Source organism: Ornithorhynchus anatinus, chromosome 19 (genome assembly GCF_004115215.2).
Source record: "Ornithorhynchus anatinus isolate Pmale09 chromosome 19, mOrnAna1.pri.v4, whole genome shotgun sequence".
Lineage (NCBI taxonomy): Eukaryota > Metazoa > Chordata > Mammalia > Monotremata > Ornithorhynchidae > Ornithorhynchus > Ornithorhynchus anatinus.
The window spans coordinates 1,548,068-1,565,410 of record NC_041746.1 but is presented as its reverse complement, the minus strand read 5'-3'; the positions used below and the strand labels follow the sequence as shown (position 1 = coordinate 1,565,410).

Below are 17,343 nucleotides of genomic sequence, written 5' to 3'. Positions count from 1 at the left end.
CGGGGCGGGTAAGAAAGATGAGGTAGGAAATGATTTATACCAGCCTGTCATAAATCTTGGTGAATAGTCTGTCAAGTATTAGGTCTGTTCCTCCTGGGATATTTGTTGTTATTTCGAGTACTAAATACTTCACTCATAAATTCCTGAATTCTCCAGCTCATGTGTCCCATCCCTAAAATTCCAATTTGGAGATTGACTGGGACAAGAATAAACCTTTATTCTTAGAAAACATGAAATCATTCAATACGCTAATTGATATTGAATGTACATATCCCTATTAAGTTATTTCTGGTGAATGCATTCTAATTCGACAGCCCTCTTTCCAAATATATGCTACAATCATAATTTTAAATGCAAATTTTGTGTTACTGAAGTGAATTTTTCTTTCCATAGATATTTGAACCATCTGGTTTTTCCCTTGAGCCCAGGAAAAAAAAGGTTTTAAAGATTTACAACATATTTAGGCAAAATTAAATGTTTATTTCAAAACTGCCCATAAATTCCAAATGCCTGTTTAATGTTCCCATTTTTTTATGTATCTAAATCATTTCTGGGCAAAGATTTTTGTAAACTATTTTTTTTTTGTAATTCTCATAAAAATATTCCCATCTGAAGAAAACTGACATCCGTAAATCTGTCTTACCCAAAGTCCCTGAAGACTTGAATAGGATTCGTGCACAGTTGTACTTACTGTTTTAACTGACATGTCTCTGTATTTTTAGGAGAATCCTTCTACACGTGGCTAGAAGGTAAATTTTGATTTTAATTCGCTGGGTCTCCTGTTTTTATCACCTTCCATTGTACACACTTTCATGCTCATTTGGGAATGGACGTCACAACTGGGATTTTTCCCAGGTGGTGAGGAGTAGTCCTGTGCCATCTCCCCAGTTCCCCGAGTCGATCCAGGAGGATGACGTTTTCCAAGTCGTCATATCTAAATTCTAAAACTTGTCTCTTCAAGCACCAGATGAGATGGAGCATGTGTTTACCAAAGAAATCTCAACGGTGCTGGCTAATTTGGGTCACGGTTCTAGTTGCCATGAGCCAGAGGGATGATTTTGATTGCACCTGGGGAAAATGCCTTATCTTGGGATTCGACAAGCTTCAGAATCAAATGGCCTGAGTTACCTTCTTAGCCTTACACGCAAGGTCCTAAGTAAACTTCTTCTGAAACCCACCAGTTAGCATACTTAATTGGTTCCAAGGCATGGTGTTCAGCAAAAGAGCTCTAGATGAAGTCTACTTTCCCAGAGAAGATCGCATGAAGCACGTGAATTCATCCCAGGGTTCAAAATGCAAAACAGTATAAATATGTTTTTCAAGTAATAAAAAAAACCACTTAACCGTTAGCGCCATTTATTAACATCCATAATCCAGTAGCAGTGTAAATATGTATCAGTAATAAAAGGTTATGAATTTAAACAATTAAATGTTGACATAGGAACAGGCATTAAAAAAAAACCCAAAAACTAATTATCCCTTCTGTTGACCCTGTCGAATCAAAAGCTCTATGTGTATTGATTTGACTCATGTCAGTCCAGCAGTCTGAAGAGTATTTAATATGAAAATTGGTGGAGGATTCCTGGGCGAGATTAGTATTTCCTTTCCTTTCACTCCTCGGCAGTCAGTCATTCCACTTTTCCACTTTTTGGAAGGGGAAGTGACTGGATAATTAACCACGTCCCGTTTTGCGACGCCAGTTTCAGAAGCCTGCCTCCTAGGAGACAGTGTCACAGCCCAGCGCTATCTCCTCTTCCTGGAAAAATTGTTATTTTTATTAGTTCCCATTTCTGTTACAGGCTTCTGTTGTTTGTATGGACCCGCACTCACACCCCTCCCACCGCTTGCCGAAAATACGTTTTCCTCTTGTCTCTTTTTGACTTATTTGTCATTTGGCTGGCTTCTTATGGCAATTTATGTGGAATATCTCCTATCTGGAGAACTCCATGTGTCTTGCAGTTAAGCAGGACCCAGTGTAATTTCTGTAATTATTGCATTTTGTGATGAGCAGGTTATGTGTTAATTGTTTTAATGGTATTTGGAGTTTTTTGTTGTTTCTTAATGGTATTTATTAAGCGCTTACTATGTTCCAGAAACTGGACTAAGCCCTGGAGCAGATACTAGCTAATGGGGTTGGACACAGTCCATGTCCCACATGGGGCTCACAGTCCTAACCCCCAATTTACAGAAGAGGTAACTGAGGCCCAGAGAAATGAAGTGACTTGCCTAAGGCCACACAGCAGGCAAGTGGTGGAGTGGGGATTGGAACCCAGGTCCTTCTGACTCTCAGGACCCGGCCTCGATCCCCTAGATCACGCCGCTTCTCACTTCTTATTTTGTTGAGCAACTGGCTTTCAGACATTTTGTTTGAATTATGCTTTAAGCAAAAATGTAAATATCTTACACCAGTGAAGCTAGAATTGAACTGTGCTTTTTGGATATCCTTCTCCCCCCCCCCCCCGCCACCCCTTCCCCCCAAAAAATAAAAGACGAGAGAGAAGTTCACACATCTCCTTTCTTTCCAATTAGCAGTCTGGCTACTAGCTTTGCCAATGAGAGTGACTCTGAGTTGTGTCACTAAGACTGTAATCAGTTTAGCAGCCTCCTGCTCCGAAGCTCCGCTGCTAAGATTCCACCAAGTCACAGCTTAAATATCAACGAATCAATCAGATTGTGAGCCCCAAGCAGGACAAGGACCGCATTTGACCTAATTAACTTGTACCTAGCACAGCTCTTAGAACAGTGTTTGACACATAGTAAGCGGTTAATAAATACCTTAGAAAGTCAATCAGTTAATAGTTTTTATTGAGCACCTACTGTGTGCAGAGCACTGTATTAAGCAACCGGGAGAGCACACGACAGCAAAGTTGGTAGATATGTTACCTGCCCACAAGGAGCTTCCAGTCTAGAGTGGGGGATTTCTCCATCTTCCCCAATCCAGAAGGCCTCGTGGATTCCCCTCTCACTGGAGTCTCCCTCCTCCCACTCTCCCCCAGAGACACAGACAAGAACGGGTGTAATCACAGAATCATTTCCAGAGGAAATCCATTTGAGCGGGGTTTTCCTTTGACCTTGGGAGGGGGGCTGTACCTAGACAGATTGTGAACGCCATGGATCGTGGCATTTTTAATTGGAAAACGCAGCCTGGACGCCAAACCTCCTTTGGTCAGGATGTTAACGTGTGTCGCTTTGCAACGTCTCTCCGAACAGGCTTGTGTCTCGAGAAAAGAGTCTTCTATAAACTCATCTCTGGACTTCATGCCAGCATTAATTTGCACCTGTGTGCAAATTACCTCTTAGAAGGTAAAATAACGGGTTGGAGCGGGGCGGGGTGGAAATGATATCACATGTGTCCCCACTGTGGGGAAAGGCAAGGCGAAGGTCCTGAAATCTAATCCCATGTCTCTCTCGTTCTCCCCGTGCGTGTCTTCCTCCCCTCTCTCGGTGTCTCTCCTCCTCTCTCTTTGTGTCTCTCCCCCTCTCTGTGGGTGTGTCTCTTTCTCTCTTTAGAAACCTGGGGGAAACCTAGCTGGGGACCAAACGTCAGAGAGTTCACGCGGCGCTTTGTGGACACGAAAGGGGAAGGCCCCAGGCGGCTCAAGAACCTCTACTTTCTGTACCTCATTGAGCTGCGCGCCCTGTCCAAGGTGGCCCCCTACTTCGAGCGATCGATCGTGGATCTGTACACGGGGAACATGGAGGAGGACGCCCAAACGAAAACCCTCCTGCTGGATATCTTCCAAGACACCAAGTGAGCACCGAGCCCCACCGGTCTCGTGGGGGAGTCGGGCTCGAGATAACCGGGAAGTTAGCGTTGAGGGGCGGGAGATGGAGGTGAGGGCAGAGGGGAGGGACGGTCTCCCCCTCCTCGTTCTCCTCTTCCTCCTCCTCCTCGGGGTGCAGCACTGGCGGCTCAGTCAGCGCGTAGGCAGGGCACCTCACCAGCCGAAGCAAAGACTACGTCTCCTCGCGGGTTTCTCGGAGGAGCCATGCCCTGCCCTTCCCCAAAAGAAAGCGCTGGGGTAAGGCTGCTCACTGAGCACTTACTGTTGCAGAGCACTGTACTAAGCGCTTGGGAGAGTCCAATAGAACAGAGTTAGTAGACACTATCCCTGTCCACAGGAGCTGACGATCTAGCTGGGGAGACAGCCGTTATATAAAATAGACGACAGGGGAAGTGGCAGGATATACGAATGTGGACGTAAATGCTGTGGGGCTGGGGCGGGGTGAGCACTGAAGTATTTTGGGGTTCAAACCCCCAAGGCTGTGAGCTTTTACGGCGGGCGGGCTAAAAGGCAGAGGTCACACGTGCGTCCGCCGTGTGCCGCGTCCCCGCTCGGCTACCCGCCGGTTGCAACTGGGCCTCAGTGGGGACACGATGGGCAGGGGCGAGAGCTGGCAAGTGGCCCTGGATCAGATGCCAGCGGTAGTGTCAACTACCCCGCGAGGTCCTCCCACCGAAGCCCCCGTCTCCTTGCCCTTACACTGCGATTTGCGCCCTTTATTCATCCCTCCCTCAGCCCCACAGCAGCGGGTTCATAGCGGAGAAGCCGCATCGCATAGGGGATGGAACCCGGGCCTAGGAGTCAGAATGTCCTAGGTTCTAATCCCGGCTCCGCCACTTGTCTGCTGTGTGACCTTGGGCCAGTCACTTCACTTCTCTGGGCCTCAGATACCTCATCTGTAAAATGGGGATTGAGACTGGGAGTCCCACTGGGGAGAGAGACTGTGTCCAACCCGGTTTCCTTGCATCCACCCCAGCGCTTAGTACAGTCCCTGTCACATAGTAAGCGCTTAACAAATACCACGATTATCATATCCGTCATTTACTTATTTCTGTTCATGTTCATTCGTTCAGTCGTATTTATTGAGCGCTTACTATGTGCAGAGCACTGTACTAAATGCTTGGGAAAATACAATGCAACTATAAACAGTGACATTCCCTGCCCATATCGAGCTTACAGTCTAGTCTACAGTCTGTCTCCCCTTCTCACTGTGGGCAGGGAACGTGTCTATCAACTCTTTTATTGTCCTCTCCCAAGTGCTCAGTAGAGTGCTCTGCACACAGTGAGCACTCAATAAATCCGAATGAGTCTTTGGTTTCTGCCCCCGGCTCCCAATTAATCTCCATTCAATCAATCAATCGAGGGCTTACTGTGTGCAGAGCTCTGTACTAAGCACTTGAGAGAGCTAAACTCCCAAGCGTTGAGCAGATACGTTGGGGAGTGGCAGGATATTGTGCGAAAATGCCCATTTGATTACCCTTTCTGAATCGAATGGGACGCATCGATCCCCTCAGATAACTGCAGACATTTTAAACACGTGCAGTTGCTACTGTTATGGTCACCGTTACCATCATCCTCATCAACAACAAGTGTGTTTTAGTCACGCAGGGAGTGTAAAACGCTGTTCCAGGCATCAAAACCCACCTCAGAGGAGAGGTGCAGCCCCAGCGCGCAGAGAGATTATAATCTAATAGGAAGGAGAGACAGATAAACAATCAACACAGAGGAGAACGTGTGTATATGTGTGCAAGCACGTGGGCCTGCAGAGAAAATTACGAAAATGAGTTAAAGGGAGAGGAATGAATCACTCTGGTGTAGAAGAGGAAGGCTTAAAAGGGTCATCACAGAACGCCGAGGTCCAAGTCCCTTCCCACAAGCCATCCTATTTAGTGAGCACTTACAGTGTGCAAAGCACTGTATTTAGCGCTTGGGAGAGGGAAGCAGCATGGCCTAGTGGCAAGAGCCACGAGCCTGGGAATCAGAGGACCTGGGTTCTCATCTCATCTTTGCCACATGTCTGCTGTGTGACCTTGGGCAAGTCACTTCACTTCTCTGGGCCTCAGTTACCTCATCCGTCAAATGGGGATTATTAATAATAGTAATGATAACAATTATAGTATTTGTTAAGCTCTTACTGTATGCCAGGCACTGGGTTAGGATGGTTACAAGCAAATCAAGTTGGACAAAGTCTCACATAGGGCTCACAGTCTCAATCCTCAATTTCCAGGTGAGGTAACTGAGGCCCAGAGAAGGGAGGTGATTTGGCCGAGGTCACACGGCAGACAAGTGGCAGAGCCGGGATTAGAACCCATGACCTTCCGACTCCCAGGCCCTGTCTCTATCCACTACACCGTGCTGCTTCTCCTAAGAGTGTGAGCCCCGTGTGGGACAGGGACCGTGCCGGGACCGTGCCCAACCCGAGCACCTCGTATCTACCCCAGCGCTTGGAAGAGCGCTTGGCACATAGTAAGCGCATAACCAGTACCGTAATTACGATGATTATTGCTTCTCAGCTCGTTTCTGATGGAGAGGTACCGGTGGGCTGGCAAGAGCAGGCCTGCCGGAGTCGGAGGAGCGAGCCTGGCCTGGGCTCTGCCACTGGCAGGAACAGGACACTGCAGAAGGAGGATGGTGGAGGTCGGGGGATGTTGGCAAAGGGGACTGTGGCAGTCCGGCATGCAGAAGATGGGGCACCTGGTTAGCAAGATAGAAATTTTCCCCTTAACATACAAGAAAATTGTTCTCTGCCAGGTCCTTTCCTATGCACTTTGATGAGAAGTCCATGTTCGCCGGGGAGAAAAAGGGAGCCAAGTCCTTGAAGGTAAAGTCAGGAACATTTCCCCAGGTTTTCAAATCCCGCGCGACGTAGACCAACGCAAAGCGGCTGAGACCTCCGGCCTCCCTTAAGTGTAGCCCCCCTCCTCCCCTTCCCTGACGGGCTCAGCATCAGTGTGGGCCCTAGGAAAGCAAGAGAGGAGAAAGGAAATCCCATCCCCTGCCCGCCACCGGTTTACAGTGCCAATTGGAAGACATAAAGTCAAGTGCTCCATCCACATGCAAGGGAAGGATTTTTTATAAAAAATGACCCCTAGGGAGAGAGTAGCTAAGAGAGGTGCTTAATCTCAGAAAACACCCTTTACTCTTCACCTCCATACACAGGAGGCTGCAGATGTGCAAAAGTTCCTCTGCCCTCCAAGAGAAGTCACTTTTGCGGGAGACTCTGCGGGAATCATTCCGGGTCTCCAGGCTAAGAGTGGCTTCTGGGGTCCGAGGAGTGTGGGGCTTGGGCTAGGGGTGGCCTACAGGGGCTGGGGATTGTGGGGCTTGGGCTAAGAGTGGCAAAAGGGGGCTGGGGAGTGGGGGGACTTGAGCCTCCAAGCTGTGCTCCAAGCCCAGCGGGAGCAGGGGCCGAATGGTGACGGGCCCCACACCGTCCCATCCCCCGAACACTGTTCTAAGTGTTGGACTAAGTTGGTATTTGTTAAGCGCTTACTATGTGCCGAGCACTGTTCTAAGCGCTGGGGTAGACACAGGGGAATCAGGTTGTCCCACGTGGGGCTCACGGTCTTAATCCCCATTTTACAGATGAGGGAACTGAGGCACGGAGAAGTTAAGTGACTTGCCCAGGGTCACCCAGCAGACAAGTGGCCGAGGCGGGATTCGAACCCATGACCTCTGACTCCAAAACCCGTGCTCTTTCCACTGAGCCATACTGACTAGACACAGTACAATCAGATCGGACACAGGCCGTGTCCCAGGTGGGGTGCAGGGTATGAACTCGTACTTAATAGAGTTAAGAAAAATAGAGTTTAAAAAAAAATGCTCTTTTTTTTTCCCCCTTTCTGAGATGCTAACTTGGGAAACTCTTTATTTGGCAGCCAAATGTGGCTGATCGGAATTGTACAAAATGTGTCTTTCAGGAAGAGTTTCGGTTGCATTTCAAGAATATATCCCGTATAATGGACTGCGTTGGCTGTGACAAATGCAGGCTCTGGGGAAAATTGCAGGTACGTGCCATCTTGGACTCTGCTTCGCCGCTCCTTTTCGGTTAATATCTCGCCTCTCTCCCAAAGGCTTCAATAATAATGATCGCAGTGTGGCATTCGTTCGACACTTACTGGATGCCAAGCCGGGGTAGATACGAGATAGATTGAACGTAGCTCCTATCCCTCACAGCGCTCTTAATCTCCGAACTTTCCTTTCCATCCAAAATGCCACCACGTTAATACAGTCACTCCTCCTATCCCACCTTGACTACTGCATCAGCCTCCTTACTGACCTCCCCGCCTCTCGTCTCCCCTTTCCGGTCCAGACTTTTCTCCGCGACCCAGTTCATTTTTCTACAAAAAGCTTCAGTCCGTATCTCCCTAATAGTTGTCCATCCACTTCCACGTCAACAGGAACTCCGTACCAATGACTTTGAGACACTTAATCAGTTCTCTCCCTCCTACCTCATCTTGCTGATCTCCTGCTCCAATCCAGTGCTCACACCTCTCCCCTCTAACACCAAATCTCTGTCTCATTCATTCAGTCGTATTTATTGAGCACTAACTGAGATCAGAACACCGTATCAAGAGCTTGGGAAAGTGCAATGCAACAATAAACAGTGACATTCCTTGCCCACCACAAGTTCACGGTCTAGAGAGGGGGAGACAGACATCAATACAAATAAATAAAATTAGGTATATTCCTCAGTGCTGTGGGGCTGGGAGGGTGGGGCGGGCGGCGAGTGGGGAGCAAAGGAAGCGAGTCAGGGTGATGTAGAAGGGAGTGGGAGATGAGGAAAAGCGGGGCTTAGTTTGGGAAGACGTGCCTTCGATAAGACTTTGAAGGAGGGGAGCGTATCTCAGCCTCACCTATCTCACCTCCGGTCCGTCAGCCGCATCTTCCCTCTGGCCTCCAACTCCCTCACCATAAATGGTATTTACTAAGCGCTTGGGAGAGCATTAGACTGTAAGCCCGTCGATTAGCTGTAAGCCCGTCAAAGGGCAGGGACTGTATCTGTTACCGATTTGTACATTCCAAGCGCTTAGTACAGTGCTCCGCACATAGTAAGCGCTCAATAAATACTATTGAATGAATACAGTGCAACAGAACTTGCAGACACGGTCCGTGCCCGCAGCGAGCTTACAGTTCCCTCCTAACTTCATATCCCATGGTCCAACAATCTCCCCACCCTCAAAACCCTCCTGAAATCACATCTCCTCCAAGAGGCTTCCCCTGACTGAGCCCTCGTTTCTCCTCCCTCCCTTCTGTACGGCCTGTGTACTTGGCCGTATACCCCTCAAACAATGTGATACTCACCTCTAGCACTTGTGTACCTATTCTTCGGCCTCTCTCCACTCTGACCTCTCTCTCTAATTTCTTTTAATGTCTGTCTTCCCTTGTACACCCCACTCTCCTTGTGAGCAGGGATCGTATCTCCGTTGTATTGTACTTTCCCAAGCACTTAGCACAGTGCTTCGCCCCCAGTAATTGCTCAGTAAATACCACCGATTGACTGATGATCTAAGAGGAAGGAAGTGAGGGCAGTTTATCTCCATTCTACAGATAAGGAAACTGAGGCGTAGAATGGACCCATCTGAACTCACAGAACAAGCAAGCAGCAGAGCCATCCTTTTGCAGAGATAATGATGATGGTGATGGTATTTGTTAAGCGCTTACTACGCGCCAAGCATCGTTCTAAGTTCTGGGGTAGATACAGGGTTATCAGGTTGTCCCACCTGGGGCTCACAGTCTTAATCGCCGTTTTACAGAAGAGGTAACTGAGGCCCAGAGAAGGTAAAAGACTCGCCCAGAGTCACACAGCTGTTAAGTGGCGGAGGTGGGATTAGAACTCACAACCTCCGACTCCCAGGCCCAGGCTCTTGCCACTAAACCACGCTGCTTGAAAGATAATGAGCTCTCTCTCCAGGGTTCTCCTGTAAAACGCGCAGGACTCTAGACTCCCCTCTAGACTGAAAGCTCGTTGTGGGCAGGGAATATCTCTGTTATTATTTTGTCCTCTACCAAGCGCTTAGTACAGTGTTCTGCACACAGCAAGCATTCAATAAATGCGGCTGACTGACCGAACTCACCCATTTTTGCAGGAGGCGAGTCTGCCATTGGTGAATATGCTGCATGTCCTAGTGGAAAGGGCCTGGGAGTCAGATGACCTGGGTTCTAATCCTGACTGCCAGCCGTGGGACCTTGAGCCAACTCACTTCTCTGTGCCTGTTATCTCCGCTGTAAAATGGGGATTAAGACTGTGAGCCCCATGTGGGACATGGACTGTGCCTAATATGATTATCTTGTATCTCTCCCAGGGCTTAATACAGTGCCTGGCACATAGTAAGCACTTAACAAATACCATAGGAAAAAAAAGCTTAGCCGTCATTGGAAGAGGGGCAGGGAGCTGTCGACCTCCTTCTTATTAAAAAGGCTTTTTTAAAGGATCCAGAAGACCCTCGCCCCAAATGCCGCCCGCAATATTGGACCCGTCCCGGGAAGGCCGCCCCTTTATCTCCCCCAGGCCAGGAGCCCGGTCCCTTTCTCCGCCAGCCCCGGTCCGGAGACGGCATCGAGCCGGGAGGCTGGTGGGTTCACTCCTCTTGGGAAAAAATGGAGGGTGGAGGGAAAATGTGAATAAAAATAGTTCCAAAAAGGGAACCAGAAATCTCCATCCTCCCCCAACCAGGTCCGGTAACCGCCCTGTTCACTTCACTTTCTAGAAGGGGCAAGAGTCGAGGACCCCCTTCCCACCCATCCACCCGGAGCTCCTGGTAGAGGGGGTGTTCGGACGAGCCGGGCCGACCCGTGAGAGGCTCTGGGGAGAGGGGGGATGTGACAGTGTGCGAGGCTGGGCCTCATGGGGCCCCGAGCACCGCTGCAGTGCTCCCTTCAAGCAGAGGAGGAGCACCGGACTCGGTAGTGAGGAGCATCCAGTGGCTGGCATCATCCCCAGGGAGGGGGCGGGCCCAGCGGGGACCTCTGCCGCCGATTGGACAAACACTTCAGTCAGAGGGGCCTAATTGAGGTCTCAGATGCCGATTAGCCTGGAAATTCCCCTGCGCTCCCTTCCAGGGAGGGACTTAGCGAGTCTGTGTGGGTGGATGTGCGTGTGATGGTGGGGAGAGAGGGGAGAAGATTCCTTCAACACAGATGGGAGTAGGAAAGTTAAAATCTCTCTTCCCCTTGGCTCGGTTTCCTCAGTGCCCAGCTTCTGGGTAGAAACCGGCGTGTCCCTTCCCCCAGCTTCCAGCCCCTCCTTCCCTTCTCCCTCAGCCCTCCCCACCACCTGGCCTCACCCAGAGGCTCTCCGGGCTGTCCCACCCCCACATCTGGGCTGAGGTTGGACTTGAGCCACCGAACTGCTCTGTGGACGGGGGAAGCCTTCCATCTCGCCCGGGCAGCAAAGCGAGATCCGTATTGGGTTATGTTGGTTTTAGAGAGCGCTAAGGCGTCACAGGCCCCACATTTGGGGAGTTTCACCAACACGGGGTTTTTATACCGGGATGACCGTCCGGAGTTTGGCCCGTCAGTCCCGTGACCGGTACAGACAACGCACCCGATGCCTTTATGCCCAATAATTGATTTTCAGTGCCCAGCTTCCTGCCGCCGAGTCCCACGGCTCAGAAATGACACCTGTGCTCACAGGGAGTCGGGAGGGCAACACGACTCTTCTGTGTGGCCTCGAGTAAGTCGCTTCACTGCTCTGTGCCTCAATCTCCTCATCTGTTAAATGGGGATTCATTACCTAATCTTCCTCCTACTTAGACTGTGAGCCTCACGTAGGACAGGGTCTCTGTCCGATCTGATTATCTTGTAACTACCTCAGTGCTTAGGACAGCGCTTGGTACATAGTAAACGTATAATAAACAACCATTGGGATTTTTAGAGCAAGTGGAGAGGTTCAGGGGTCTCCCCCGGCCTGGTAACCCTATCTAGATTCCTCTGCCCCAGGCAATTGTCCCCAGATCGTTCTCCGTGCAAAGTAACACACGTAATATCCCGGGCACCTTGGTGTCCAGTACGTGTGAGGGCCCTCAGCGGTCACCCTGTCTGAATCAGACTCGGAAGCTCTTTGTCATCCAGCGTGAGGCTGGTCTCTCTTTACAATGATCCTTTTTTTATTTTCAAATTTAGCTCAAAAGTTGTAGGCCATTTTTTAATGTTATTTATTAAGCGCTTACTACTTGTCAAACACTTTTCTTACCTCTGGGGTAGATGGAAGTTAATTAGGTCAGACACAGTCAAGAGGCACACAGTCTAATTAAGAGGGAGAACAGGTATTTAATCCCCATTTTACAGTTGAGGAAACAGAGGCACAGAAAAGTAAGGTGACTTGCCCAAGGTCACCCAGCAAGCAGTTGACAGAGCCAGGATTAGAACCCAGGTCCTCTGACTCCCAGGCCCTAGGTCTTTCCACGGGTTCTCCGTTACTACTGTGCGGCTTGCGCGGTTAGATCGAAATTAAAGCTTAATTTTCGAGGGCCCAGTTATTCCCCGGCACTTGCCTGGACTCCCCGAAAGAGTCCAGTCAAATGCCGATCGGTGTTCACTAGGATGATCGGAATGCACTCGTGTTATTTCTTTTAGACCCAAGGCTTGGGAACGGCGCTAAAGATTTTGTTTTCCGAAAAAGAAATTCAGAAGCTTCCAGAGAACAGCCCGTCGAAAGGTTTCCAGCTCACCCGACAAGAAATAGTCGCTCTCATAAACGCATTTGGAAGGTAAGTGGTCTCTCGGTGGCGTCTCGTCTCCGTTTTTCCCTCCTAAGTGAATCTAACGAGAGGACCCAAGCTATCTGGAGAACGGTTCCCTTCGCCTCGTTTAGGAAAGAGAACAACAGTCCTTAAGCCGCTGCCTCCATCCATCAATCGATTGTATTTATTGAGCACTTACTATGTGCAGAGCACTGTACCCAACGCTTGGGAGAGAGCAGCCCGACAGAATTAGCCGACAAGTTCCCTGCCCGTAACGAGCTTACAGTCTAGAGGGGAGAGATTGCTTGCGGACTGCTCCTTAGAGGTGCCGGTTCCTTTGTCATTTAAAAAGAAGAACAGCCGCAGACCCGTAGCTTTGAAGATAATCTTTTTAGAGAAGAAGCTGTAGAGGAAACACCCCCCCGCCCCCACCCCCAAACCACCCCCAAAGTGGCAATTTCCTATTTCGGGCGTGCTGGTATTTTGAAATCAGACGATTGTCTTCATACAAGGAAACGTCCTCTGAAATGCCAGTGCCTCTCGGTCGCTGTACTAAAACCCACTGTTTTGTCTTCCAGACTCTCCACGAGCATAAGAGAACTGCAGAATTTTAAGGTTTTATTACAACACAGTAGGTAATAAAGACTCTCGCCCGCCCGGTTAGCGACGACCCTACAGTGACTCCGGGAAGTCTTTGAACGTTCGGACATTCAGCAGGGAGACACCAATCTTCTAGGACTTAACTAATTTTGAACTCTTGCAGGAGAAATTCATGTTCCAACTTGAATATTTATGATCCTTAATAGAGGGAACGGATCCCGATGAGAGGAGCTATTTATGAATGAAGTGTATAGTTTTTAAACCTGTAAACGATACCGATCTGTTCGATTCCACGCGCTTCCCCACCTGTCCGCCGCCCCGAATCACTAGATTCTCCCTTTTCCTTGCTAATCTGAAATAACCCCGTCCTCGTCCCGGCACCGAGGCTCATCACCCGGAAGAGTAAGGTAGCTGCTGTCTGCCGGCAGCTCACGAAGCGACTTATCCACGCGTTTCCTTCCGATGTTCCTCTAAAGGGGATCCCGGCCGTAAAGGTCGGCTCACACTTGTACACCTGGTTTGCAGAATGAAAGGGGAAATCTTCCAGATGTGGTTCAAGCAGGAGCTTGAGGAAGATCAGGAATCCATCTCTTTCGGCCCCTGCCACGTTTCGGGGTGGAAGGTCCCGGTCACGACACCCACCCGCAGGTCGAGTGAGCGATGGACGGAGATGAGGCGAGCCTTCGCGGGGGAGAGGGGGGTCTCTGCGGCTGGCCGCCCCAAAAGCCGCCTCGGGCTTGATACCCAGGGTTACAGCCCGGCGACCCTCTACCCACGACCCCGGGTCCAGAATCCTAAAACGGATGGTTTTCGTTCTCTCCCAGAACGGGCGGAGTTGTCCTTTGGAGCAACACGATACATCTTCCCAGGCAATTCATTTTTAACGAGCCTAAGATTTATGGCAAGAGGAAAAAAACCACAGGCAGAACTTGCATTCTTTAATTGCAACTAGGCCTTTTAAAGAAATACTTGGTTTTTTTAAGACTTTTACCATCTATGCAATCCCCACCCCCGCCGCACTTGCCCCCAAACCCTTAATCTAGCTTTCTTAGGTAGAATATTGAAACGTCCAGCGAATTCAGGGGGGTGTGATTGGATCCTTTGTGGTTCAAGGTGAGTTCAAGACCGCCCACTGTATTCAGTAAAGCAGTAGATGATGATTTTCTGAATTTCAGTGATTAACCTCCGACCAAGGAAGGCAGACGCTATACTATTTTGATGATTGAAAAAGCTGAGGTAGCCCGAGTGCTGGTGTTTAATGAGGAAGTTTGCCTCCGTTTGATTAATAGCTGGTAGGACCTACCAAAAAGTCTATATTTCGTAGCCACTTCGGTTTTTACAAAGCGAATGAAAAAGTGCTCTTAAACCATTTTTTCATCCTGTCAGAGTCTGAGCTGTGCTTGGAGTGGAGAGTGAAAAGGATCTGGTTCAACAAGTTTGAACGTAAAAGGGCTCGTTCGACTCCTTGCGGGGTTTGGGCCAGGTTGTTTTGAAGAGTGACTAATGAAATCATTTTCCTGGTTTGTGTGTGCGTGTCTAGTTAGCGCTATTAAGATCTTGGTAAATCGCAATTTCAAGTCCGCAGTAGTTTGGAAATGATAGCAACTGGGGCTTGCCCTTGACACCCATCATTTTTTAAGTTCCGTTTTCTGTTGGAGTTTTCTGTGCGTGCTTTCACAGTGCCCTGACTTTGACCGTTTGAGGATTTAATGTAGTAGGGGTGAGAACCTTTGCTTCTTTCTGTTTATTGCCCTAATTTCCGGTGTTGTGATTTCTTTTTCCCCCCACAACCTTGGAGAAAACAGTCTGCCAGAGTGCCGTGGAGAAGGTGAGACAGTTCCGAGTCCCTTATGTGTCAGACTGAATTGATTTGAACCAAAATGCTCATTTCCAAGAGGAGGGAAACCCAATGTATCATTGGAGGGGGAGGAGTGGGGACGGTTTTGGAAGTGCATCTTGGTGACGCCTTCCTCGGTCCCGGCTGCTGCGATGTTTGGTGCATTTCCGAAATCAAGCCGCTGCCTCCGAGAGCTTCGGGGGGTCCTAGCGTCCACGCCGTTGTCCGGGTGTCAAGCGAGATCGGCGGAGCTGTCGGTAGCCTTCGGAACCGTCCCCGGAGGGTCCCTCCGGCCCCCTCCCTCGTCGGCATAAAATGACCCAAATGATTGTAGCAGCTGATGACGTAATAAAAGACCTGCAGGGAAACCACGTCTCTTTCCTTCGTTGACGCGAATTCCCCTTTCCAACAAAACCCTTATCGGATCATTGCGTGTTTCGGGTCCCGGGAAGGGGAGTGGGGGCTCTCTCTTGTTTCATCTCCAGAGGGGAGGTATTAATAGATCTTGCCCGACGTCAAAGTCGAGTCATTTTTAGGGGCCCCCGGGTCCCGGTGGGATTAGTAGAGGAAGCCCTGTGAAAACTTTTTCCCAACCTTGCTAGGGATAATTTACGGGAAGAGAAAGAAGGATTTCTATCGCCCACCCTCAGCGTCACTTCAGCCTTGCGGTCGAGAATAGGACTGGTTTTGAGAAACGCGCTCTGCCGTGGTTCGTCACCCGGATGCAGGCTCCCAGGCTCTGGGCCGTCACTGCAATTATTTAGCAATCTCAGTTCGCCGCCGCCGAACGGGCATTTCCGGCTATTCTCTGCAGTTGATCTCAATTTGGATTCTGAATACGGCTTGGAACTGCGTCTCCTCTTTTGACTCTGTTAAATGTGAATTGACACTCATGTTTTTGTCACAGAATTGATTTCTTTGGTGTAGCATAAATGCTTTCTTTTATTAGGAGTTCCCTCTTGTTGGAGATTCATTTGATTCGGTATTTATTGGAGGCCAGTTTGGGGCAAAACACGGTGCTAGACCCCAGGTAAGAGTTGACAGTATGAACGTTTGTTTCTGTTTTCCCTCTATTGTCCCCCTATCTCTACTAGGCCCCGACTCTTGTCCTCTCCTGTCCTCTTTTTGAGAAGCAGAAGGACCTGGGTTCTAATCCTGGCTTTCCCACTTTTCTGCTGTACGACCTTGGGCAAGTCACTTCACTTCTCTGGGCCTCAGTTACATCATCTGTAAAATGGAGATGAAGACTATGAGCCTCATGAGGGACAGGGACTGTGCCCAGCCCAACTTGCTTGTAGGCACCCCAGCGCTTAGTACAGTACCTGGGACACAGCAAACGTTTAACAAATACCACAGTTGTTATCATTATTATCTTCCATTCCCTTCTGCGTCACCTTTGCAATTGGAATTTCACTGTTTTCCACCCCTCCCTCAGCCCCACAACCGCTTATGCACACATCCACATTCAGAGTCCAGCCCTGAAGAATAGTTTATATTTCTGTACCTGAGGTAAGTTTGTTTTGGGGGGGGGTTTAATTTTTATTTAATTTGGCTCAGAGCAGGGAAGAGGGGGCAGCTCTTTCCACTAGGCCATGCTGCTTACTATGTGCAGAACACTGCACTAAACACGTAGGAAAGTACAGTACAACAGAGTTAGTTGGGGCGACCCCTACCAACAAGGAGCCTTCAAATCAGCAAAATTCAAATTTCCCACACGGCATCATCTCTCATTGATTGAGGATTTTGATCAGCTAAACCAATGCCCCAGATGCCAAGTCGTAGCCCCCCAATTAGATCAGCCCTGTAGTCATTTTCTAGAGCGAAAAAAGTACTCTGCACTCCACTTGCACTTCTGTCCTTGTTGAACTAGTCATCCAAACGTTGGAAATTCGATGCTTTCTAAATCAGCCAGGGGGATTTTAAAGGATAAATCATGGTTTAAAAAAATTCCATAACTTGTGTAGTGAGACTCTCCATGTTCCTGTAAATAGCGCAGGCAGGCACCTGGGCCTCATAGGAACAGCCCCCAAATCTATGCCCCTTGCCCCGACTTCAAAGCCTTATTTGAAGGTCCGTCTCCTCCAAGAGGCCTTCCCTGACTAAACCCCCCTTTCTTCTTCTCTCACTCCCTTCTGCGTCGCCCTGACTCGCTCCCTTTATTCATCCCGAGCTCCCAGCCTCTCACAGCACTTATGTCAATATCTGTCATTTATTTCTATTAATGTCTCCCCCTCTAGACTGTGAGCTTGTCGTGGTCAGGGATCATGTCTGTTTATTGTTATATTGTACTCTTCGAAGTGCTTAGTACTCTGCACAAAGTAAGCGCTCAATGAAAAAAGACTGCCCCATGAGCATCTTTTGTTACTCAGTCTTTTCGGAATAAGGGTTCGTTTGTGATTTTCACTCAGATATGGTCAGCTGGATCCGTGGGTTGGAA

General features: G+C 49.1%; 1 protein-coding gene across 1 annotated transcript in view; it reads left to right on the top strand.

The window, feature by feature from the left end:
• Positions 1-15,274, top strand: part of ERO1B (endoplasmic reticulum oxidoreductase 1 beta) — a 38,151-nt gene extending 22,877 nt beyond the window's left edge. The window contains exons 10-16 of the mRNA XM_029047218.2: positions 723-749; positions 3,211-3,303; positions 3,511-3,751; positions 6,537-6,606; positions 7,706-7,792; positions 12,363-12,496; positions 13,048-15,274. Of these exons, the coding sequence (XP_028903051.1) occupies positions 723-749; positions 3,211-3,303; positions 3,511-3,751; positions 6,537-6,606; positions 7,706-7,792; positions 12,363-12,496; positions 13,048-13,108 (713 nt within the window). The 3' untranslated portion in view covers positions 13,109-15,274. The remainder of the gene's footprint in view (positions 1-722; positions 750-3,210; positions 3,304-3,510; positions 3,752-6,536; positions 6,607-7,705; positions 7,793-12,362; positions 12,497-13,047) is intronic.
• The last annotated feature ends 2,069 nt before the right edge of the window (positions 15,275-17,343 follow it).